This window comes from Saccopteryx bilineata, chromosome 1 (genome assembly GCF_036850765.1).
Source record: "Saccopteryx bilineata isolate mSacBil1 chromosome 1, mSacBil1_pri_phased_curated, whole genome shotgun sequence".
Taxonomy (NCBI): Eukaryota; Metazoa; Chordata; class Mammalia; order Chiroptera; family Emballonuridae; genus Saccopteryx; species Saccopteryx bilineata.
Genome location: NC_089490.1, coordinates 203,167,226 through 203,191,031, shown reverse-complemented (window position 1 = coordinate 203,191,031; position 23,806 = coordinate 203,167,226). Strand labels below are relative to the sequence as shown.

Below are 23,806 nucleotides of genomic sequence, written 5' to 3'. Positions count from 1 at the left end.
TTTAATACATTTTAAGAACAAGATTGCTGAGTCTGTGTGATTATATGAAGATTGAGAAGTTAATTTTGATGTGGAAGGAGGACCCTGTGTTTGACAAAGAGAAAAGTTGTTAAAGCAATGAAAAGTGAATAGTCTGTGGGAAAGTGATTGTAGAGAAACAGTCCAGAATTTGGGTTCAGTATGCTTGCTTTAAATTTGTTTCAAGTTGATCAACTAAACAATTTTGGAAATAGGTAATATAAAGTTGTTATTCATATAAAATGGTTCAATTTCAAGTTTCATTTTAAATTTAGTGTTGTAAATACAGAATATACTTCTTCTATTCTGATGAACATTGTTTTTTTATAGATTTAATTAAACTTTGCATTAAATTGATTTCTATTTTTCACAACTTAAAATGAAAAATGTGAAATAATTTTTTTGGTATTTTTCCTTATTGAAATGATTTACTGAGTGGAAAAATGTCAGTACATTTTATTACTTAGTCTAATACAGAATACAGCTATGGTACAAGTTACTATCTGCGAAAAATGTCTTCCCTTTTCAAGATGCTACACTTGGTTACCGTTTAGGGTTCTCTTCCTTTCTGCTTTCACCTCTCACCACCATCATTTAGAACCTTGACCATCACTCAGTACTCTGGAGATGTACTCAGTTTGTTTTGCCTCCTCGCAGACCCCCAAGACTGATGGGAGACGGCTTCGTGGTGATGCAGTCAAATGATGTTGACATCTACTACTACATGGACGAGCCAGGTAGGACTTTGTGAAACTGGGGCTCATAGCTGCAAACCTGCTGCTACTGTGAAATGAGGTAGCTAATAATATTTTCTTTCTCCTTATTTAGGATATGTTAAGCATCAGTAAATGATAAATGTGGGTGGAAGTCCTGACCTAAAAATTACCTGTGTCATTGTCACAAGTTGAATATGACTTTAGTATGTCAGACCAAAATGAAGCAATACTGTAATCTTTACTTGAAATTCTATTTTACGGTCCTGGCCGGTTGGCTCAGTGGTAGAGCATCGTCCTGGCGTGTGGAAGTCCCGCATTTGATTCCCAGTCAGGGCACATAGGAGAAGTGATCATTTGCTTCTCCACCCTTCCCTCTCTCTTTTCTCTCCTTCTTTCTCTCTTCCTCTCCCACAGCCATGGCTCAAATGGTTCGAACAAGTTGACACTGGGTGTTGAGGATGGCTCCATGGCCTCACCTCAGGCACTGAAATAGTTCAGTTGATAAGCAACAGAGCAGCGGCCCCAGACGGGCAGAGCATCGCCCCGTTAGGGGGCTTGCTGGGTGGATCCCGGTTGGAGCGCAGTCGGGAGTCTATCCCTCTGCCTCTCCATCTCTCACTTAATATAAAAAAAAGAAATTCCATTCTATCAACTATACCTCAAAAATTGTGAATGCAAATGACCATGAGTGAAAAACCTTTGAGAACATGGTGATGGTTGAAGGTAATTCATGTTAGCTTAGGAAAAGAATCAGCGTGTTAAACTTGAGGCATACAGTTTCAGGGTTAAGATCCAGCTACAGTGCTTCTTGGATGGTTCCAATTTTATAAAAGTAATTAACCATTAGATTCCTAGCCCCTCCCTTTTTTAAATTTCTGATATTTTTATACCTTTCAGGGGGGTTATGAAATCATAGTATTTTAAAAATGAAACTAGGATGCTGTTTGCCCTTTTCCCCCATGTTGATTATGTACTGATGGTGTCAAACCAGCAGTGGGTGAATCGCTGGTGCTTTAGCACAAATGCAGGCAGTAGTTATAAACTATAGGGGGAATCCCTGGCTGTCACTGCCACACGTCACAGTGAAACAGATGCCAGCATCACTTTGTTTAAGCAGAAAAAATTATTTTGATCTAATCCTGGCCCTTAGTAAACTTTTTAATATTCAGTGTGGTAAAAGGGCAGATCCCCAGGCACTTGTGCTGTGTCCCAGGGTGCATGTGTGTTAGGGGAGCATATGCGTGATTCAGTGCCTCGCTGTACTGTGGGCTTTTCTCGTGGGACACGAGTTTTACTTGAAAGAGTGCCCAGGGCCGAACTGTGGCTTTGAGTCCCTGTGAAAATTAGCATTTTGGAAAATTGGGGTCTGCAACTGTGAGTTTGCTGATTTTTCTGATGAGGCCACCAGTGATATTAACAAATATAATTTTTAAAATGTTTAATAATGAAATATATTAATATTTGAAAAAATACACATGTCTTAGTTAACACGTTTTCCAAATGACCCATGCATGATGTTACCAAGTCATGCTATGAGTAAAAGATTTATTTAGAGTGCAAGAGAGATAGCAAATTTTAATGTGGCAGGGTATGGAAAGTTAAGTGATACAGTTTCAGATTCCACCTAGTAACTAAACTTTAAGAAACTACTGCTTGTTGAATTTTGGTCTAATGAAGACTATCCAGATTTAGCAGAACAAGCTATTAAAATACTCCTTTCTTTTCTATCCACCTGTTTGTATGAGGCCGGTTTTCTTCAAATCTGTGCGCAGCAGACATAATGCAGAGCGGCTGTGAGAACTTACAGTAATTACATAATTAAACATTTTATTATGTCAACGTATAATGTGTTTGTTATTTTAAAATAAAGATGTTTGAAATTGCCCAATTTAAATTTTGAATACAATAAATATTGATAGAGATAATACAAAAGTACCCACTTTGGGTTCCTAATAATTTTTAAGAGTGTAAGGTATTCCTGAGATCAAAAAATGTTTAGAACTGCTGATCTAAAGAACACACAATACAGTGTATAGAGAAGTGTTGTACAATCAGGGCCCCTGAAACTTGTGTTATCCAGTGTCACCCCAACCAATTCAATTAAAAAAATAATTTAAAAAGAAATTAAAAAATATAAGGAATCATTTTAATGGTTACTTTAAGTAACTTCCTATATTCTGTGATGTAGGGCTTGTTCCAGAAGAAACAGAAGAAGAAAATACTGAAGGGGAAATGAGCAGTGAGGATTGCAAGCTACAAGATCTACCTCCGTGTTGGGGGCTGGACATAGTTTGTGGCAAAGGAACTGATTTTAATTATGGGCCATGGGCCGACAGGCAGAGGTATGTGAGTAAATTACATTTCTGATAAATCTTTCAGATATATTGAGCTAACACTATAATTTTTATTAAAACTAGCTTAAGCCCTGGCTCAGTGGTAGAGCGTTGGCCTGGCGTGCAGAAGTCCTAGGTTCGATTCCGGGCCAGGGCACACAGGAGAAGCGCCCATTTGCTTCTCCACCCCTCCCCCTCTCCTTCCTCTCTGTCTCTCTCTTCCCCTCCCGCAGCCGAGGCTCCATTGGAGCAAAGATGGCCCGGGCGCTGGGGATGGCTCCTTGGCCTCTGCCCCAGGCGCTAGAGTGGCTCTGGTCGCAACAGAGTGACGCCCTGGAGGGGCAGAGCATCGCCCCCTGGTGGGCAGAGCATCGGCCCCTGGTGGGCAGAGCATCGGCCCCTGGTGGGCGTGCCGGGTGGATCTCGGTCGGGCGTATGCGGGAGTCTGTCTGACTGTTTCTCCCTGTTTCCAGCTTCAGAAAAATACAAAAAAAAAAAACAAACAACTAGCTTAATATTTTTCTAAGCTCTTTTATTACAGAAGGTTAAGATATTCCTAGACATATTAATCCAAATAATAACTTGTTTGTAGAGAAATTGACTTCCGCAAGTTCACTGCCAAGGAGGAATTAATTGATTAGAAAAATAGTGAATGAGCAGCACATTTATTGGTTTGTTTTTCCTTTGGTGTTTAATCAACAAATATACCAGCGATTATTGGGTCTATGCTGATTCAAAGAGAAAAGACATAGTTTTGTTTTAGTAGAGGAAGAAAAAAAGAATTTTATTGCATCCTATAATAGAGGTAAGTAAGAACTCTTGAAAAACTTAGAAAGGTACTGAATTGGTTTGCTAAGGCTTTCACAACAAAATACCACAGACTGTATGGCTTAAACAACAGAAATTTCTCACAGTCTGGAGGTTAGAATTCTTAGATTAAGGTGTTGGCCAGGCTGGTTCCTTCCAAGGCCAGAGAGAAGGGTGTGTCTGAGGCCTCTCACCTTGGCTTGAAGATCGTTGTCTTTTCCCTGCGCCTTCCCATGGTCTGTTTTCCCGTTGGTGTATCTTGTGGGTCTCTGTCCAAACTTCCTCTTCTTAGAAGAACACTGGTCATATTAGATTAGGGCCTGCCCAAACCCCCTCATTCTAACTGAATTACCTCTGTAAAGACTCAGTCTTTAAATATGGCCAAATTTTGAGGTTAGCACTTCAGCATAAGAATATTTAGGGGGTACAATTAAGCCCGCAAAAGGTTCAGAAATCATATTAGAGATTAAAGGAGAAAAGAATTGGGGGAGGCTTTTTGGTAGAGGGAACATGTGAGTTGAGTTTTGAACCATTAGTAAGAGTCAACCAGGGGAGGAAGAACTTTAAACAAAGAGAGGACTTTTACCAGTACAGATGAGGACACATCTAAATTTTTACGTAAATAGATGTGGCTTCAAGTTAGCTCAGCTCCACCACTGGGGTTATTGGCATACCTGTAGAAAGTCATTTCTCATGGTAGAAAACTGTCTTTGGTCTTACCGAGAGGAAATTATAGTAGGTGTTTGTGACTTAATTTTTTTTCTATTTTGTCTGTTTGTTAAATAAGATAGCAGTGATAATATAAAGTTAAAATACTGATTTTGGTCCCTTATCAGAGGTCATGCTGTTGGAATAACACGTTATTATTTTTCTGCCTTCTAATATAGAGATTGTTTATGGAAGTTCTTCTTCCCACCTGATTACCAAGTTCTGAAAGTTTCTGAAATTGCACAACCAGGGAGACCCAGACAGATCCTTGCCTTTGAACTGCGAATGAACATCATTGCAGATGCCACAATTGACTTGCTGTTTACCAAAAATAGGGTAATTATGGAAATAACATAGAGAAAGTGATGGTTAGAATTTGAATATTATTTTTCAGGGCATTTTTCTGGTGACTAGACCTGTGAGCTTCCTGCCACCCCAGTAGTTGTAAATACAATTTTGTTACTTTCGTTAGGTGCCAGGCAGTAGAAGGGAGTTAACTGATAATAATAAAAACATCTATACCATAGTCTGGTTCATGTTCTCCTTTATATCAGCCCAAATTGTTCTCATGTGTTTTAGGAATAAATTTGAACTTTTGATTTTAGGAACTTTCCATACCTATTTAACATCACTGATGGTTACATTTTGTTTGTGGTCATAACTGAAAGGTAAAGATGGGGGAGTAACGACAAGGAGCATTTTATGTGAATCCCTTTCTCCTTTTGGTAGGAGACCAACGCTGTGCACGTCAATGTGGGCGCTGGCTCCTATCTGGAGATTAACATCCCCATGACGGTGGAGGAGAGCGGTAAGCAAGCCCCGACGACCCTGTCTGCTCCCAGCGCTCAGCAGGGAAATGACAGATGAGCGATAGTTTGTTAATCCCTGTGAACTAAAATGAATTCATGGGGCTTTTTCAGCTTTTTATTATCGAGAGTAAATATTACATAATTAAATTGTTTGTGCCCCTAAGGAGGGGAACATTTTTTAAAATCAGGTCGGCTTTTATCATTCCGTGTTCTCATTAAACCCTGTATCTCTCTTGTCAGAGTGAGCATAACTTGCTTTAGCGTGTTTTTCCTGTTTCTCCGTGAGAGCAGGTGCCACGTCTTTTTCTTGCTGTGTATTCTGGATGTGGGGCCCAGTACCTGGCTGGTGGTACATGGCAGTCATTGACTGAGTGACCGATAGGCTTTGTCTGAGGTTAGAGTAGAAGATTGTAGTCAAGGGGTAAACTGATACGGTGACCAGCATAACTGTAAGAAAGGAGAAGTTCCAGATTTCAAATATAATAGCTATAGTTTCATCTCAGCTAAAATAATCTAATTCCTTATGCATTTGAAATTTGGATTCTTCAGCAAGTTAATCAACAGCATGTTTAAATACTTTGGGTTGAAAATTGACCAAAATATTACATAGCCGTCTTCATTTTCCTTCTCCTTGTTCTATATTACATTTGTAATTGAGAGCAATTAAAATGAAATTCTACTTTATTTATTCACTTCCTTGAGCATGCAGAAAACAGCAACTTACTCGTATTTTTAGGTCACTAAGCAGCAGTGTTGCTGTTGCTCAGGAGAGAGTCATTTTTATAGCATTCCTGGCCCTCTGTTCTTGTTCCTATCACTTACTGTGCTGACGATATGGGAAGAGAGCAGACAGAGAGGACTGCTTCCTTCGCTTGCATGAAACAGAAGTGGCCGCTTGGCCTGCTCAGAGACTCACCTGATGCAGGGACCGCGTTGGCAGAGGGGGGTCTTTCCCTGGAGCCCTGGGGCACTCGACTGAAGAATGAAACCTTGTTTTAGCTGGTTTTAAAGACGTGATCCTGAAAAGAGTTGCAGCCAATTCTCTAGGATGGCTGATCAGGGCAGTGAGCTGGAAGAAGCCCCGTGGGGACAGCTTCAGTTACAGTCCGTCCTGGGGAAAGGCAGGGCAGGGCCCGCAGCTGGGGCAGTATCGGATCCGTACAGCAAAGTCACACAGCTCCTGGTGCATGGGGCGGGTCACCTGAGGGCTGGGGTCTTGAGCCCTCCGGTTAGGAGTGGTAGGCAGTGCCAAGCATGCTGGCTGTGCCTCTGGGTGAGCGAAGGGCCCACAGAGAGCCCAGCCAGGTGCTGGTGCAGGTGAGGGGCTTGTAAGGTGACTGTGTGAGGGGCAGTGGGCTTAGGTCTGAGACAGGAACTAAAGAGAACTCAAATACATGTAAAACGCTTTTTCAGAGATTCAGGTGTTTGAAAAATACTGCCCAGAGCCGAACGCCTGGTAAAGTAGTAATCTGACTATAGCGTTAGTGCTCCTAGACGGACAGACCACCAGGAAGGAAGTGGAGTCCTCTGAACTTGGGTGCTCTTGTTCAGAAGGGACTGCGTGGTTTGGTATCACAGTCACTGTGTAAGGAAGAGCTGCTGTGCAGAAACTGGCAGTGCACGAGGACTGGTTGGAAATGATGAAAATGTGTCCGCTTGAGTCAGTGTGAGAAGAGAGGACACGAGAGCTGTTCTCAGTAGTTCAGACTGTCATTAGAGAACAGACTTGTCGCTTTGCACCAGACCATGGGGTCACGACAGAGCTTTCCTCCTTCAGAGGTGTGCAGAGAGAAAGGTCGCATGTTGGGGAGTGGGCCCCTCCCCATCTTTGGACTGTATTGAAATGGTGACTGATCATCATTCTTCAGGGAGTTCTTTTTTTGGGTGGTGGTGGGAGTTATTTTCAGTCTAAATTTTAAAATTTCATATAAATTAAGTATAGATATATGTTCTTAATTTTCATGTTCTCAACTTATTAGGTTACACCCCGGCAATTAAAGGACAACTCTTACATGTTGATGCCACCACCAGCATGCAGTACCGGACCCTTTTAGAAGCAGAAATGTTGGCAGTAAGTTGGGAGTATGTGATGATATGCATAGGTGCATAAAATACAGATGACCAGGAAGCCACTGGATGGTCTGTCCCTTGTTCAGGCACCACCAGGGGCTCTCGGCCCTCTGGCGGGTGGATGAGTAGGTTTCCTGTCCCAGGGACTCGCGGGCGTCGCTGCCGCGTTGCTCCGAGTGTGCGGGCTGAACAGCAGCAGTCAGATGTGCGGCTTTGGCCTTTCAAATGTGAACAGTAGTTTTAAAACTTCATATGGCTGGGCTAACTCTCTTCAATGTGGTAACTAAGACCTTTTTTTTTTTACTATATGTTTTCTGGCCCCATTGGATTCTTTCTCCAGGTTTTTTACTTGATGCATAAGGTAAAAGGAACACAATCTTGATACCCTGGATTGCTCTTATTACAAACAAATGCTCATGACCAAAATTTCAAATTGGAACTCAGTAATCAGGAAGATATGATTATTTTTTGTTATCATCAACAGTAACAACAACAATAAAAGCCTCTTTGTGGAGTGGCTGGTATTTAGAGAGGATTCTTTCTTATAATATGATACCAGTGGGTCTTTAATTGCTTTCTTTTTTTTTCTTTTTTTCTTTTTTTATTTTTTTTAATTTTTTTTTTGTATTTTTTGTATTTTTCTGAAGCTGGAAACGGGGAGAGACAGTCAGACAGACTCCCGCATGCGCCCGACCGGGATCCACCCGGCACACCCACCAGGGGCGAGGCTCTGCCCACCAGGGGGCAATGCTCTGCCCCTCTGGGGCGTCGCTTTGCCGCGACCAGAGCCACTCTAGCGCCTGGGGCAGAGGCCAAGGAGCCATCCCCAGCGCCCGGGCCATCCTCGCTCCAATGGAGCCTTGGCTGCGGGAGGGGAAGAGAGAGACAGAGAGGAAGGAGGGGGAGGGGGTGGAGAAGCAGATGGGCGCTTCTCCTATGTGCCCTGGCCAGGAATCGAACCCGGGTCCCCCGCACACCAGGCCGATGCTCTACCGCTGAGCCAACCGGCCAGGGCTTTAATTGCTTTCTTAAACAAGTTGTTTACACATAATATATATGTAGATTAAGAGGAACATTTTGCAGTTGACCAAAATAGGTACCCTAAATCGACCACATTGAATACCATAAATATTTATTCATCTGGCCTAGTCAGCATTTTAGTGATTCGTGAACTATTGTTGATAAATACAGCTGTGCAGAATGCTAGTCCTGGTCAGGCAGCTCCTGCGTTTGCAGATGTGTCCAGCTTTGCAGGTGAAATACAGACCTGTGACGACCGTGCTGTCAGAAGGGTCCCATCAGGCCCTGGACCAGACCTGTGCATAAGTTCGCGCCGTTCTGCACCCTCTGAGCCCGAAACCCTCGCTGACTGGGCGTGCATGCAGAGAGTGAAGGGTGTTGGCTGTTACTCTGTGAGTTTAGCTCAAATGCAGTATTGAAAATGTTAACCTGATCGTTCCTCAAGTTTTCCGACCATGTCATGGCTTAGTGTTTCAAGGAACCGGACTTAACCGTGGGTACTGGCTTTGAGCCACAGCAATATTAAAATCTCGAAGGGACCTTCTGTCCCACTCAGTGGGAAAATAAGTATCAATTACTCACCGGTGTGTGGGAGTTTATTTCTACTGCTGTTCACACGTTTTAAGCTCTAACATGTTGACTTGACATTGGTTTCCAGTTCCACATCAATGCCAGCTACCCTCGAGTGTGGAACATGCCCCAGGCGTGGCAGTGTGAGCTGGAGGTGTATAAAGCCACCTACCACTTCATCTTTGCACAGAAGAACTTCTTCACAGGTGATGTTCTAATAAACACAAGTGCAGTGGATTCGTCACACTGAACTGCTTTCCGTTTAGCAAGTTTGGTTTTAGATTCAACATGGGGATTTGATGACACAATTCAGACTTTCTTATTTTCACAACTTTTGGGCTAAGAATATTAAAGGAAAAATTTAAATATGGATATTTTGTGCTTTCTTCTTACCCAAAAATAGAAATTATGAATAGAAAATTGAGCTGTGAGGAAAGAAAAGAACCCAGCTTAAGCTGGTGCTTTGATTTGGTCTAGAGGGGAGTGTGGTGGAGAAGGAGAATCTGTGTTTTTCTCTTTATAATTTTGTTTTAATTATTATAATCCACAAACAGTCTATTCAGATAGTCAGATATGTTTATGTTGGGAGCTCTTACCTTCTTTCCACTGGCCTGGATAGTTTAGTTGATGTTGTCATTAGTCAGAAACATTCCTTCATTTCTTGCAGCATATTATGATAGCTACACATATTTTATGAGTATGGGAACATGTGGTCTTTGTTTCTAGTAACATAAATATTACTGTATAAAAACAAGTAGCATTTATTGAGAAGTCCTGTGACAAGTTTAGAGTTGGTCTGAGTTGGTAGGGTCAGTGACTCTCCCAGAGCACCTAATGTTGCTTGACTGATTGCTGCAGTTATCCCTCCATCTCCCGTCTCTCCATCCCCCCATCTCTCCATCCCCCCATCTCTCCATCCCCCCATCCCTCCAATCCCCCCTCCTCCTCCCCCCAGTCCTATCCGCCTGACCCCCCATCGCCCTATCCCTCATCACCCTATCCCCCCATTGCCCTATTCTCCCCCTGTCCTCTTGTCCCTCCCTCCTTCCATCCCTCCCTCCATCTCTCGTCATTGGAAAAGATATTTAAGAACAATTATTTGACTATAGACCCTCTGCTCTCTCTAAAGTATGATGATGATGTTGTTAAAGATGGTTAAGAGTTTTCCTTCAGCAGAGAGGATACCAAAAAGGGTATTTATTTTAGATAGGATGAATAGTTTGAGTAAAAGTGCCCATTCAGAAATCTTTATGAGAGAGAAAAGTGAGAAGATTGGCTTGGTGAATGATGAATTTGTATCGTGGAGCTGGGTAGTTCCAGAGATGGCTTTTGGGCATTTCTCAAGTGCTAGCCATTGTGCTAAAGAATACAGTTAGAAAGTAGGGCTGGAGTACGGTCAGTTAGGTTAGATGGCGTGGAGAATTATGTATAGATATTCTAAGGCCTGATGAACCACTGTGATTGCTTGTTAAATGAGTAAAAATATATTTAAAGTAAAATTAATGAGTGGACTTCTTTCTCATTCATGGATCAGGTTAATAGCCATCTGCCTCATATTGTTGACGTAATAAAACTCTGCATCTTATTAATTTTAATTTAAGTAATTATAACTTGATATTAAAGTATTATTAGAAATTCCCCTTAGTAAAATATCTTGCACAAGCTTCTATACATTGAAGCTAAATTTTAAATGGGTTCATATGATATTATATAAGATGAATTTGACTTCTGATTTCATTATTGAATTTAATATTTTTCAGTATAAATTTCCATTGACATTTAAAGAAAATGACTTTAAATATTTATTTTTAACTATTATTTTCATTAGAATATTTTTCATAACAAGAAACCCATTGTGGAGTGCCTTCCCTGTGGAGGTCACTGTGCTAAAGCATCACACGTGCCATCCCAGTCACACTAAGTCTGTGAAGTTGGCCCCATTTTGTAAAAGAAAAAACCGATAGCATTTAAGACATTTGTTCAAGATTCGATAGCTAATAAAGTGAGAAAGCCGGAGTGTATACCAGGACTGTCTGGTGCCAACGCCCATGCTCTGACCGTCCTACTTCCACCAGTTCCTCTCTCTCAATGCACACTTCTGATTCTGTACATACAGCACTGTGCCAGGGCCTGTGAGTGTAGAGATGACCTTGCTGAGTGCCTCACACAGGGGCCTGGCCATGGAGAGACCTCACTGCCGGGATTGGGCAGTGGGTGTAAATGGTGGGAATACCAGAAGGACAAGGCAAGGACACCATTGTGATGGCCCAGGGCTGATGTTCTCTGAAAAGACCTTTTACATGATGAGGTAGAAAAAAAATTAAGATAACCAAAGGATAGCACACAAGTATAGGAACATAGTTTTAAAAAGCTTCAATGGGGCCCTGGCCAGCTGGCTCAGTGGTAGAGTGTCGGCTCGGCATGTGGAAGTCCCAGGTTCAATTTTCGGTCAGGGCGCACAGGAGAAGTGCCCATCTTCCCTCTCTCCTTCCTCTCTGTCTCTCTCTTTCCCTGCTGCAGCCAAGGCTCCATTGGAGCAAAGTTGCCCCAGGCACTGAGGACGGCTCCATGGCCTCTGCCTCAAGTGCTAGAATGGCTCTGGTTGCAGCGGAGCAACACCCAGAGGGGCCGAGCACTGCCCCCTGGTGGGCATGCTGGGTGGACCTTAGTCAGGCGCATGCGGGAGTCTGTCTCTCTGTCTCTCTGTCTCCCTGCTTCTCAGTTTCGGGGGTGGGGGAGAGAGTTACAATGGAACCATACAAATCAGCAGTCGGCAAATATGATTGTAAATTCTTAGAAGGCCACATCTGTGTTTTGTTCACTCACATCTAGAACAGAGTTTGACACACAATAGGCACTCTGGGTATTTGGGTATTTGTTTAATGAATAAAACAACATGAATAAATGGTCAACCCTATTGTAATTAAGAAAATTAAATGAGATGCCATTGTCTTATTGCCAGTAATTAAGCTGTACCCTCCTCCAACCCTCAAAAAAGATAGGAGAGAGAGAGAGGTAGAAAGAAATATACAGGAGAGGGTCCAATGAAATATATAGTCAAGCATAATTTCTGGTAGGAATATAGAGGATGGTGTAAAAATCTACACAGAAAAAAACTAAAAAGAAATGTATCCTCAGAGATGTGTGTTTTGGACGAAATATCAGGTGCTGTTTTCTCTTTAATTTTCTAAGGTTTCTTTAAAAAATAATTTATGAAGTACATACATTTTTTCTTATTTGGAACTGTGATTAGTCAGTGAACATCTGGCTGCTATTAAATCATTTAACTATATCTTAATCACCTTTTAATATTTTAGTATAAAAGGTAAGTTATAAATGAAAAATTCTTTTTGACTGATGTTAGAATCTTTCCATTTTGTTTTCTGAATTTCAGTTAATTTTCATTTGTCTCCTATCCGATGATTTTAGATTTAATTCAAGACTGGTCTAGTGATAGTGCTCCAGACATTTTTTCATTCGTTCCGTATACATGGAATTTTAAAATCATGTTTCATCAGTTTGAAATGATCTGGGCTGCTAATCAGCACAACTGGATCGACTGCTCCACAAAACAGCAGGAAAATGGTAAGAACTTGTTAAAAATCAGGGTAAGTGTTCTGTTCGTAAGACAAATACCAACAAATTGGCATTGATTTTATAGTTGTAATAGGTGCTGGAATTGCTCTTTTTTCCCTAATTTTGTAAGATTCTCAGAAGTATTATGGAGTTTGTGGTGGACTAATCATATGGTCTATAATTTTGTTTACATGTGTATTTAAGGCAATTTTATGTAAAACTCTGTTGGAGTAGAGAGTAAATTACCATTTTTTCCTTTTTCTGTAGTGTATCTGGCAGCCTGTGGGGAAACGCTGAATATCGACTTCTCCTTGCCGTTCACGGACTTCGTTCCAGTCACATGTAGCACTAGGTTCTCCCTGAGGGTACGTGCCGTTGGATGCATTGTCTGTTCACGAGGCCTGTTAGTACGTTGGGTTTCCCCAAACCTGTCTTTACCCCCACCTCCAAATACAGCCCTCTGGCCGCCCTGAAGCAGGGTAGCTTTGCTCCACTGCCCACTAACTTCCATGCCACAGACTTGCCCTGGTTTCTTTGTTGCAGTTAACTGCAGTGTTCAGCTGTTCCCCTGCTCCTGGGAAGTTAAGCAATAAAGAAATAGCTCCCTGAGTTCCTTTCTACCCTCTGTGATTGATCTATGTCCTTCTAAGCACCCCTGCTTGCTCTAATGTTTACTGTGTCTGTGGACTAGACTGTGTACTGCCCATTATGTCATTCCTCATTGAAACCATGAATTCAGGCAATCACTACAGATCCCTTCCTCCCTTTTCTCTGAAAGCCAGCTCTTATGCATTCAGACTTTTGTGGAACACCTGAATGGGTGGGCATGGCAATCAGTAGTAGTTGTTGTATTGATGAAGGTTACGGTGGTATGGGCAATCAGTAGTAGTTGTTGTATTGATGAAGGTTACAGTGGTAAAAAAGAGCAACGACAATAAGAACAGCTCACAGCTGTTGATCATTTTTTATATGCCGGACACTTTTCCATGCTTCTGTGTAGTCACTCATGAAATTCTCAGAGCAGCCCCCTAGAGGCAGGCATTGGTATTGTCCACCTTTATGGAGTAGGAAACGGAGGACTGAGTGGAGTCACTTGTCCTGTAGCTATCCAGTGGCCAGTGTAGCTATCGAGTGGCCAGGTGGAGTTTGAACCCAGGCGGCAGAGCTTAGGGCTCTGCTCTCTTGTGCACGCTCTCTACTGCGCTGCCTGTCGGGAGCCAGGCATCAGGATGAAAAAGACGGGACAGCGGACAAGAGCAAAGCTGAACGAGGGTGCTTTCATACACACCAATTCAGAATTCCTAAAAGCCAGTTGAGGAATCTGAGACTTATTAAAATCAAAAGAAACAATCATGTTTTAAAAATTAATAAAACTACAGAACATGTTCCCTTTGAGCTTGTATCAGTGAGACAGTTTTTTACTTTTATTTTTACTGAGTCACATGCAATATTCACTTATACCCACAGAGTGTCATCTTTTCATTGTTTTGTGGAAACAGTGCTATTTATTTCCCTGACCTTTTTTCTTGACATTCTAATCAGAATTTAGTTTTAGTCAATGTTTTAAAATCTTATTCCAGTTATTTATGTGACTGCTCAATGTTAAATCTGCCTTTCAAAATTTATGGTTCCTTTCTTTTGAATTTATTCTCAAGATTATTATAGAGAGGTTTGGCTGTAAGTAGTAGCCTAACATGTTTTATGTACCTATTTTGATACTGTGGGTTATTATAAATTATTTTTTAGGGAGAAGATGTTGATCTTCATCTGTTTCTACCAGATTGCCACCCTAGTAAATATTCATTATTTATGCTAGTAAAGAATTGCCACCCAAATAAGATGACTCATGACTCTGGTCTTCCTGCTGAGTGTCAGAGCAGTCAGAAAACGGTTAAACCAAAATGGCGGAACCTTACTCAGGAGAAGTGAGTACACAACAGGAGTGATTTGAGTATCTTGTGTCTATATGTGGAGAAACTATTCTTCAGTGTCTTTCAAAGAAGAAGAATAAATTTGATTATTTGTACCTGTTGTTTGTGTACAATGACTAGAAACTTTATTTGTACTCTTACAGAGCTGGTTGGGTTGAGTGCTGGACTGTCCCAAGTGTTGTGCTTACGATCAATTACACATGGCACCCCATCTACCCACAGAGAGCAGACGAACAGCTGAAACAGTCATGTGAGTGCTTTTATACAATTTGTACTTTGAAACATCTGGTGCTATGATTGACAATCATCAAAATACAAGAAAGAAGAAAATGCATCTATTCTTTTGATGTACTTGTATACATTTAAAATCTTTTAAAGATTTTAGTATGATAATAGCTAACTTTTATTGAGCATTTACTTAATATCAAATACTAGGCCAAGCTGTTTTCTGGCTTATGTTATCTCATTTAATCCTTACGATATCTGTGAAATAGAGACTGTCATTCCTATTATTGTTGTATGAGTTGAGTTAATATGCTCAGAGGAAGTAATTACATAGTTTTCTCCAGGTCTGCCAGTCTAGAAGCAGCAGAGCTGGAACATCAAACAAGATGTATGTCCATCTATATATTTACAGTACTTCATTCTGTGAAATGTTAGTTTCTTTAATGCATTTGATAACTATCAGTGTTACCCTGAAGTTTATATGCCTATAACTGGGGTCTAAAATTGAATTAGAGTCATGATATTTTCTTTGTATCTTTGTATTTTTCCAGTGATTTAAGTTTTAAACAATAGTTTCAAAACTGTTGTTATGTATGGAGCTTGATAAAACCATCCTGCATTTGAATAGTAGTTTATAGAAAACAGCTGTACATTGATGCCCAAGTATAGTTAAAGCCTAATTGTGACCCAGATTTATATTGCAAATTTTTCATTGATTCTGTGCAGTCTAATTTATGTATTTCTACACGTTTCTATGAAATTTATTCTGTTGTATATTCTTAATTATTAGTCTTTCGGGTATATTTTCATTACATACAATAGGTATTATTTCAGAGTTAGTTGCTTTCTTTCTTTTTTTTATTTTTTTTATTTTTTTATTGAGAGGCGGGGAGGCAGAGAAACAGACTCCTACATGTGCCCTGACTGAGATCTACCAGGTGATGCCCTGCCCATCTGGGAGCCATTGCTACATTGCTCAGCAACTGAGCTATTTTAGTACCAGAAGCGAGGCCATGGAGCCATCCTCAGTACCTGGGGACAACTTACTTGAACCATTGAAGGCATGGCTGCAAGAGGAGAAGAGAGAGATAAAGAAAGAGGGAGAGAGAGAGAAGGGGAGGGAAAGGGGTGAAGAAGCAGATGGGCGCTTCTCCTGTGTGCCCTGGCCGGGAATCAAACCCGGGACTTCCACACGCTGGGCCGACGCTCTATCACTGAGCCAACTGGCCAGAGCTGGTTAGTTGCTTTCATATTTGCCAAATAAAATTTCTTTGTGATTAGTTCCTTGAAGAACTTCTAAGAGCCCTTTCCTTCTTTCAGTAGAATCTTTGTTTCTATTCTATTCCAGTGTCAGAAATGGAAGAAACCATGCTGTCTGTGTTGAGGCCATCCCAGAAGACGACAGACAGAGTCGTTTCTTCCCCCACCACTTCTTCCCGCCCACCTGTTGATCCCTCAGAACTTCCCCCGGATAAGCTGCATGTAGAGATGGAACTTTCTCCTGATTCTCAGATTACCCTCTATGGGCCTCTGTTAAATGCCTTTTTGTGTATAAAGGTATGATCTGTGAAAGAGCTTGCATATTTTTAAACATACGGAAAGCAGTTAATATCTAATTGAAATTGAGACCATTTGCAATAGCCAGCTGGATCATATAAAGTGTTGAGAATATGTTATATTAAGTATTATATATGGAGTATATAGTACTAGACTCAATCACAAAATTGTTTATTAAAATTGTGTACTCAGTATATCATGTTTTGAGCACTTAGCATGTTCTAGGAGTTGTGCTAGACGCTAGAGACAGAGATGATTTAGCATGTGCTCTCAAGGAGAAAAGCCAGCAGGTTAAGCAGGACAGACGTGTGTGTATATTAGCATATTGTGATCAATGCAGCAAATACAAGAGAACCTTTGGTTTGTGGGTAAGTGGTACCAGGAAAAGTCTACTTCAAGCAACTCCATTAGAAGCAGACAACTTCATTTCAATGGTAAAGAATAAGCAGAGATTTGTTTGGAGCTCCATCTTAAAAATTGAAGCAAATATATGAAAATAAATTCATTTCAGAGTATCACAAATTTAGGTTCTGGGGAAATAAGCACTTTTTGTTGGGCAAGGACTAAATCAAGTTTTGATTCATTTGGGTGTAATTTTTTTACTGAAGCAGTTTGATTACACAGTACAAGATCAATGTCTGTAGCATGATTGTGAAGAAAGGCTGTTTTAAGAACAATGTTTGAGGACTTCCAGATGTCTAGATGTCACTCTTATTCTTTTGTTATTCAATTCATAATTTTATAAAGTCCCCCGCAAGTCATCAGTAATTCTTACTGAGTTACTCTTCCTTGTGGGTAACTGATCTAAGCCTTCCGGGTCCTCACTTACTTCAGGGAGCTCTCCCTGTGACTTGAGCTGTTAACCAATGAAACTTTCAGCAACTTCATGAAATTTTGCATTTTTCCAGGATTTTGCAAATGCACTTTGCTTTAGATTTTCACTGTACTGTTGGTTGTTGAGTGTATCTCGCAATCAGAGACTGACTGTCCCCTCCTCGGGGGTCGTGAGCAGCAGGGTTCTGTGTGCAAGTCTGGTTTTATCTGCTTCCTCACCCGCTTCCTCCTGTGGTGTCACGGCCGCAGCGGCCTGACGGTGAATGCTGAGCTGATGGAATCCGAGTGGTTAGTTCTGGGAAGGGCCCAGTGTGATTGGGCTGGTCAGGGAAGCACAGTCTAGCCGCAACTGGAGGAAGTGCTTGCTGAACAGGTTTTGAAGGAACCTAAAATCTCAGTATTTGAGTTATGGTATTCTATTTACTAAAACCTACTACATAAAGCATTAGACGATATAATTTTAGATAAAAGATGCAAGGAAAATGAGTTTAGTATTTGTGGAAACATATAGTTTCTGCTTGAGTTTAGAAGAGATTCCTAAAGGAGTAATTTTCAGATTCAAATGGAAGAAACACACATACACCTTTTTTTCTTTGATCTAAAATATTTTTCAAGTATTTCCTTTAGTATCTTATTTTCTACAGATTGCATGTGAATAACTATATGTAATTTTCAAGTTACAGTTTCCCGGAAGAGGCTGAATTATAGTTCACCCTTGAACAACATGGGTTTGAATTGTGTGGGTCCACTTACACACGGATCTTTCTAAATAAATATACAGTTGGCTCTGCATATCCCTGGTTCTGGCATCTGTGGATTCAGTCAGCTACAGATCAAACTGTTTTTGATTTGCAGTTGGAAATTCGTGGTTGTGGAGGGCTCATGGCATGCATTGGTCTCTGTCCTTTTATACACATAAGGGACCGAGCATCTAGCGATTATGGTCCTTTTGGGGTTTTGGGGATCTTCTGGAGCCAGTCTTCTGTGGATACTGAAGAATGGCTATAGTTACATTTTTAGGGAATGAAAAATTCTACACAGGTTTTTTTTTTTTTTTAATTTTATTTATTCATTTTTAGAGAGGAGAGAGAGAGGTAGAGAGAAACAGAGAGAGAGAGAAGGGGGAGGAGCTGGAAGCATCAACTCCCATACGTGCCTTGACCAGGCAAGCCCAGGGTTTCGAACCGGCGACCTCAGCATTTCCAGGTCGACGCTCTATCCACTGCGCCACCACAGGTCAGGCTTCTACACAGGTTTTTAACTGTGTGGATTGGTACCCCTACCCCCCCTTGTGTTGTTCAAGGGCAGCTGTATATTTTAATATAAATGTACATATGATTCAGTTAGCAGGTTAGGGTTGTTATAATGGTATCAAATACTGCTAGAGAGATAGTATTCTGGATTAATTCTGCATTTTGCATTATAGTATATACATCAGACCTCAAGTTTTTAAAGATTTCATAGCAATATATATTCATTAAAAATATGAGAACTATAACAAGAATATAGAGAAAGAATCATTTGCCTTTATTTAAGACTTTGTTATAAATACTACTCCATCAGTGTAATCTTTGCCGATAGTCTATGTTTTGAGGCAGACTTTCCTGTGCATTAAAGATTTTATATGTTTTAGTTTGTCAAAAATATGTTGCAATGCCTGACCTGCGGTGGCGCAGCAGGTAAAAGCGTCGACCTGGAACACTGAGGTCGCTGGTTCGAGATCCTGGGCTTCCCTTGTCAAGGCACATATGGGAGTTGATGCTTTCTGCTCCTCCTTCCCTTCTCTCTCTGTCTCTCTCTCTCTCCTCTCTCTAAAATGAATAAATAAAATCTTTAAAAAAATATATGTTGCACTAAAGATTGTATTAGTATTTGCATTCTTCAATTAGTTCAGAACTTGTATGAAGTATCTACTAAGACAAATTTTAAATTTTTAAGTTTTGAAATGTTTCAAATATCTATCTAAATAAAGCATTATAGGCAAAAAAAAAAATGTTCTAGCACAGTGGTTGGCAAACTCATTAGTCAGCAGAACCAAATATCAATAGTACAATGATTGAAGTTTCTTTTGAGAGCCAGATGTTTTAAACTTAAACTATATAGGTAGGTACATTCCTTATTGAGGTAGCCCCCGCACGTGGTATTTTGTGGAAGAGCCACACTCAAGGACCCAAAGAGCTGCTGTTTGTTCACTGCTGTTCTAGCACATAGCTGTATGCTTTTTTGATTAGGAATATCTGGAACTCCTTAAGTTTCTTTGTTTTCTTTTTTCCTCCTTTTCCTCCTCCTCCACCTTTACCTCACAGCAATGTTTGGAATTTATTTTTTTTAATTTAATTTTATTTTTGGGCAGAGTTAATTTAAAGATAGTTTAATTTGGATGTGAGGGCGATCTGGCTGCGACATCTGTCACCCCATTGATCGCCAGGGTTGATTCGGCTGATCTGGCTGGCTAGGCGGGTGTCCCCTTCCTCCCTCACCGCTCCACGTGCGTCCCTCTCGAAGCTGCGCGCTCGGTCGAAGAGGACGACCTTCCCCGCTAGAGGAGAGGACCGTTCTTCGGTCAAGGGTATATGAGTAGCTGCGCTCCCCTGCTAGAACCTCCAAACAAGTCTCAAGCTCCATTTGTAGGAGAACGTAGGGTAGTCAAGCTTCCAAGACTCCAGACACATCCAAGTGAGGCGCTGCATGTGGCAGTCTGCCTTTCTTTAAAAAAAAAAAAAAAAAAGATAGTTTAATTTGACACGTTACACCATAAAATGGAAATGGAATTTTATCTGTATTTGTACATTAATCTTAAACCACCATAAAAGTTTGCCATAACACATTTTGCTTGCTTTATACTTTGTTCAACCCTTTGGTAATTTTATTTTTTAGTGAATCTTTAAGAAATTGATTCTTACAGATGGAGTTTATGTATAAAAAAACTTAAGTCTGACTGGTGGTGGCACTATGGATAGAGCATTGACCTGGGACTCTTAAGGTCCCAGGTTCAAAACCCCGAGGTTGCTGGCTTGAGCACGGGCTCATCTGCCTTGAGTTCAGGCTCACTAGCTTGAACACAGGGTCATCAGCTTGAGCGTGGGATCATAGACATGACCCCATGGTACCTGGTTTGAGCCCAAAGGTTGCTGGCTTGAAAAAGGGGTCACTGGCTTGGTTTGAGCCCCCTGGTCAAGGCACGTAGAGAAGCAATCACTGAACAACTAAAGTGACACAACTATGAATTGATGCTTCTCATCTCCCTTTCTGTTTCTCTCTCTCTTGCTAAAAACAAACTAACAAATAAAAAATACTTAAATCAGGCATCCAACATTTAACATTAGGCTAGCTTTTTAAAGAAATTAGTACTGAATATTTTAAAATTTCATTTTGTTGATATTTAGAAGGTACAAATGTGTTAACTCATAAAATACTAACATTTTATAACTCTTTAAAAATAGCCAATGACACATTTAATAAAAATTAGCAGATGTCCGCTACTACTTTGAGGATTCAGTGTTCCCCATAGAATTTCATATAAATTGCTTTTGTTTCAGATAATTAAGTGCAAATTAGTTTAGTAGCAAATTAAACATTAGGCCCAAGAGGATTTTTTAAATTGTAATAATCTATAGGAATCTCATTTTTTTTTTAAATATTAAAAACTTTTGAGTGACTAGGAGACTACAAGGGGATCTTTTTTTTTTTGTATTTTTCTGAAGCTGGAAATGGGGAGAGACAAGTCAGACAGACTCCCGCATGTGCCCGACCAGGATCCAGCCGGCACGCCCACCAGGGGCGATGCTCTGCCCACCAGGGGGCGATGCTCTGCCCCTCCGGGGCATCGCTCTGCCGCAACCAGAGCCACTTTAGTGCCTGGGGCAGAGGCCAAGGAGCCATCCCCAGCACGCGGGCCATCTTTGCTCGAATGGAGCCTTGGCTGCGGGAGGGGAAGAGAGAGAGACAGAGAGGAAGGGGGGGGCGTGGAGAAGCAAATGGGCGCTTCTCCTATGTGCCCTGGCCGGTAATCGAACCCGGGTCCCCCACACGCCAGGCCGATGCTCTACCGCTGAGCCAACAAGCCAGGGCGAGATCTTTCTAAAATAAGAGATTTGTAAACTAAGATTAAAAAAAAAATAGTTGAAATATGTATACCAGTGGTCCCCAACCCCCGGGCCGCGGACTGGTACTGGTCCCCAGAGAAAGAATAAATAACTTAATTATTTCTGTTTTATTTATATTTATGTCTGAACGATGTTTTATTTTTTAAAAATGACCAAATTCCCTCTGTTACATCCGTCTAAGACTCACTCTTGACGCTTGTCTCATAAGTTTGACAATTATATTTAAAATAATACCACAATTTTTACGCCAGTCGCATAATTTTATTTTGTGCGTTTATCCATCCCACCCTAAAGGCCGGTTCGTGAAAATATTTTCTAACCTTAAACTGGTCCGTAGCCCAAAAAAGGTTGGGAGCCACTGATGTATACTGTATTTCAAATGATCCATGCTTAATTCTTGGTCTGTTGAAAGCTGATAAACGCAAGCAGCGTACCTTGTTACACTCAGATCCAGGTGTGTGGCAGGGATGTGGGGTGGAGATGAGCAGGCCTCAAGGCCTTTTGTAGATAAAATCACCACAGCAGCTGTCCCACTTTGCTCCTGTCTCTGGACTCTGTGTGCATCGCAGACCTCCCGAACCCAGGACCCAGTGGATTCTGAACACATGATCTAAAGGAGAACCACCACTCTAACTACCTCTAGGTTTTTATGTTGATTGAAATCAATTAGACTTATTTTTGGTTTTAGAGATTTAATACTGGGATATAGGATAAAAACCAATGTTTATTTACCTTATATATTTGCGCTTGTATGTGTTCGTGCTTCAGAGCTGTCTAATAAATGCAAGGCAGAAACCGCGGGATGAACCAAAAACACAGGCTGGTGTGTTCCAAAAGGAAAGTTTATTTTAAAAATGCCTGAATCCAAGCATGCAGGCAGGCCGAGACCAGCAAAGTGTCAGCCCCAAGCTGAGCTGCAGGTGGGAGTGGTAGCTACAGGGGTTGTTGCAGGGTTTGCTGGCAGGGGTGCGTGCACCTAGGTCAGCTCAGATTAGCATATCGGGGGTTTCTGTGGCCTTGGTTACTGATCTAACAAGGGGAATTCTGCTGCAGAGACGCAACTTCTTTGATGTAGCACAGACTTGGTGTCCTTGATAAATTCTGCAGACACCAAGAGGTCAGTCTCCCAGGAACAGCTGGGGGCCTGAGTCTGTCACTAGGCTTTCACAAACAACTATTGTGATTTAAACTCCCCTGATGGTCAGGTCCCTCCCTAGTGCAAGTTTTCCCTGACATTCCTGCAAAGGTAAACTTTTTGCTATATTTCATAGTGAAGGCCAGGCAGCTTTTAGGAGAGAGAATAGCAAGCAAATTAACTACAGCCTTACAGTGGGAGATTAAAATGTTCTGTTTTTAGCCCAGGAAAGAAGTTGGGTGATGGGAATTTGAGTTTTACAGGAGCTGATTTAACCCGAACAATAAGGACAGTTACCAAAATATGAAGCAGGTCCCGAGTCGGACCCTTGTTGTTTAGGGGCAGGAAGTAGTGGAGAGGGAAAGCACCTGTTCTCTGTGACCTGTGGATTTGGGGATTTAGTAGTCCTGCCACTAATTAACTGAATGACCTGAGGCCCTCCAACATCCTGCCCAATAAAGAGATGTTAATTGACGTGATGTCCAGTGCCCTGGCCAGAAAATAAATGTCAATAACTAAAATGCAGAATTGTTTCTAATATTGAACACATATAGTTAACCGTGTTAACAGGATGATTTTGATTGTGAATATCACTGACAGATCAAATAGACAAAATTTAAATTCAGAATTAGTTTGACCAAGTGGTGGCACAGTGGATAGAGCGTCAGACTGGGACATGGAGGACCCAGGTTTGAAATGCCGAGGTAGCCGGCTTGAGTAAGGGCTCATCTGGTTTGAGCATAGCTCACCAGCTTGAGCCCAAGGTCGCTGGCTTGAGCAAGGGGTCACTCGATCTGCTATAACCACCCCCCCATCAAGGCACATATGAGAGAGCAATCAGTGAACAACTAAGGTGCCGCAACGAAGAATTGTTGCTTCTCATCTCTTTCCCTTCCTGTCTATCTGTCTCTCTCTCTCTGTCACACACATACAAAAAGTAGTAAGTTGAGAAGATACTTAGTTTACAAATTTTTGTCTTTAAAGTGAGAATTTATTGTTACAGACCTCTTTTGATAATAGTTTTGTTCTTAATGTTTATAGGAAAACTACTTTGGGGAAGATGACATGTATATGGACTTTGAAGAGGTTGTTTCGAGTCCTGTTCTGTCACTGTCAACGTCGTCCAGCTCTGGGTGGACTGCTGTCGGAATGGAAAGTGACAGGAAGGAAAAAGAAAGTTCAGCCAAGTCAATCCATCCGCTGTCCTTGCGTCCTTGGGACATTACTGTCCTTGTGAATTTGTACAGAGTTCACGGGCGTCTTCCTGTTGTAAGTATTTACATATCAACACGGTCTGGAGTACCCTGTGTGCTTCACCCAGCATAGGACCCTGTATGTGTGTGCACACACATACACCATTATAAAAAAAAAAGAAATTCACATTTGGAAAC

At 41.3% G+C, this 23,806-nt stretch overlaps 1 protein-coding gene across 9 annotated transcripts in view; it reads left to right on the top strand.

The window, feature by feature from the left end:
• The window catches only part of BLTP1 (bridge-like lipid transfer protein family member 1), a 143,718-nt gene that overhangs the window by 23,734 nt on the left and 96,178 nt on the right, over positions 1-23,806 (top strand). For all 9 annotated transcript variants that reach the window (XM_066233732.1, XM_066233805.1, XM_066233743.1 and 6 more), the window contains exons 10-21: positions 676-755; positions 2,923-3,076; positions 4,762-4,918; positions 5,312-5,390; positions 7,371-7,462; positions 9,140-9,257; positions 12,481-12,636; positions 12,895-12,992; positions 14,374-14,552; positions 14,702-14,808; positions 16,132-16,340; positions 23,457-23,684. In XM_066233732.1, coding sequence (XP_066089829.1) covers positions 676-755; positions 2,923-3,076; positions 4,762-4,918; positions 5,312-5,390; positions 7,371-7,462; positions 9,140-9,257; positions 12,481-12,636; positions 12,895-12,992; positions 14,374-14,552; positions 14,702-14,808; positions 16,132-16,340; positions 23,457-23,684 — 1,657 coding nt within the window. The remainder of the gene's footprint in view (positions 1-675; positions 756-2,922; positions 3,077-4,761; positions 4,919-5,311; positions 5,391-7,370; positions 7,463-9,139; positions 9,258-12,480; positions 12,637-12,894; positions 12,993-14,373; positions 14,553-14,701; positions 14,809-16,131; positions 16,341-23,456; positions 23,685-23,806) is intronic.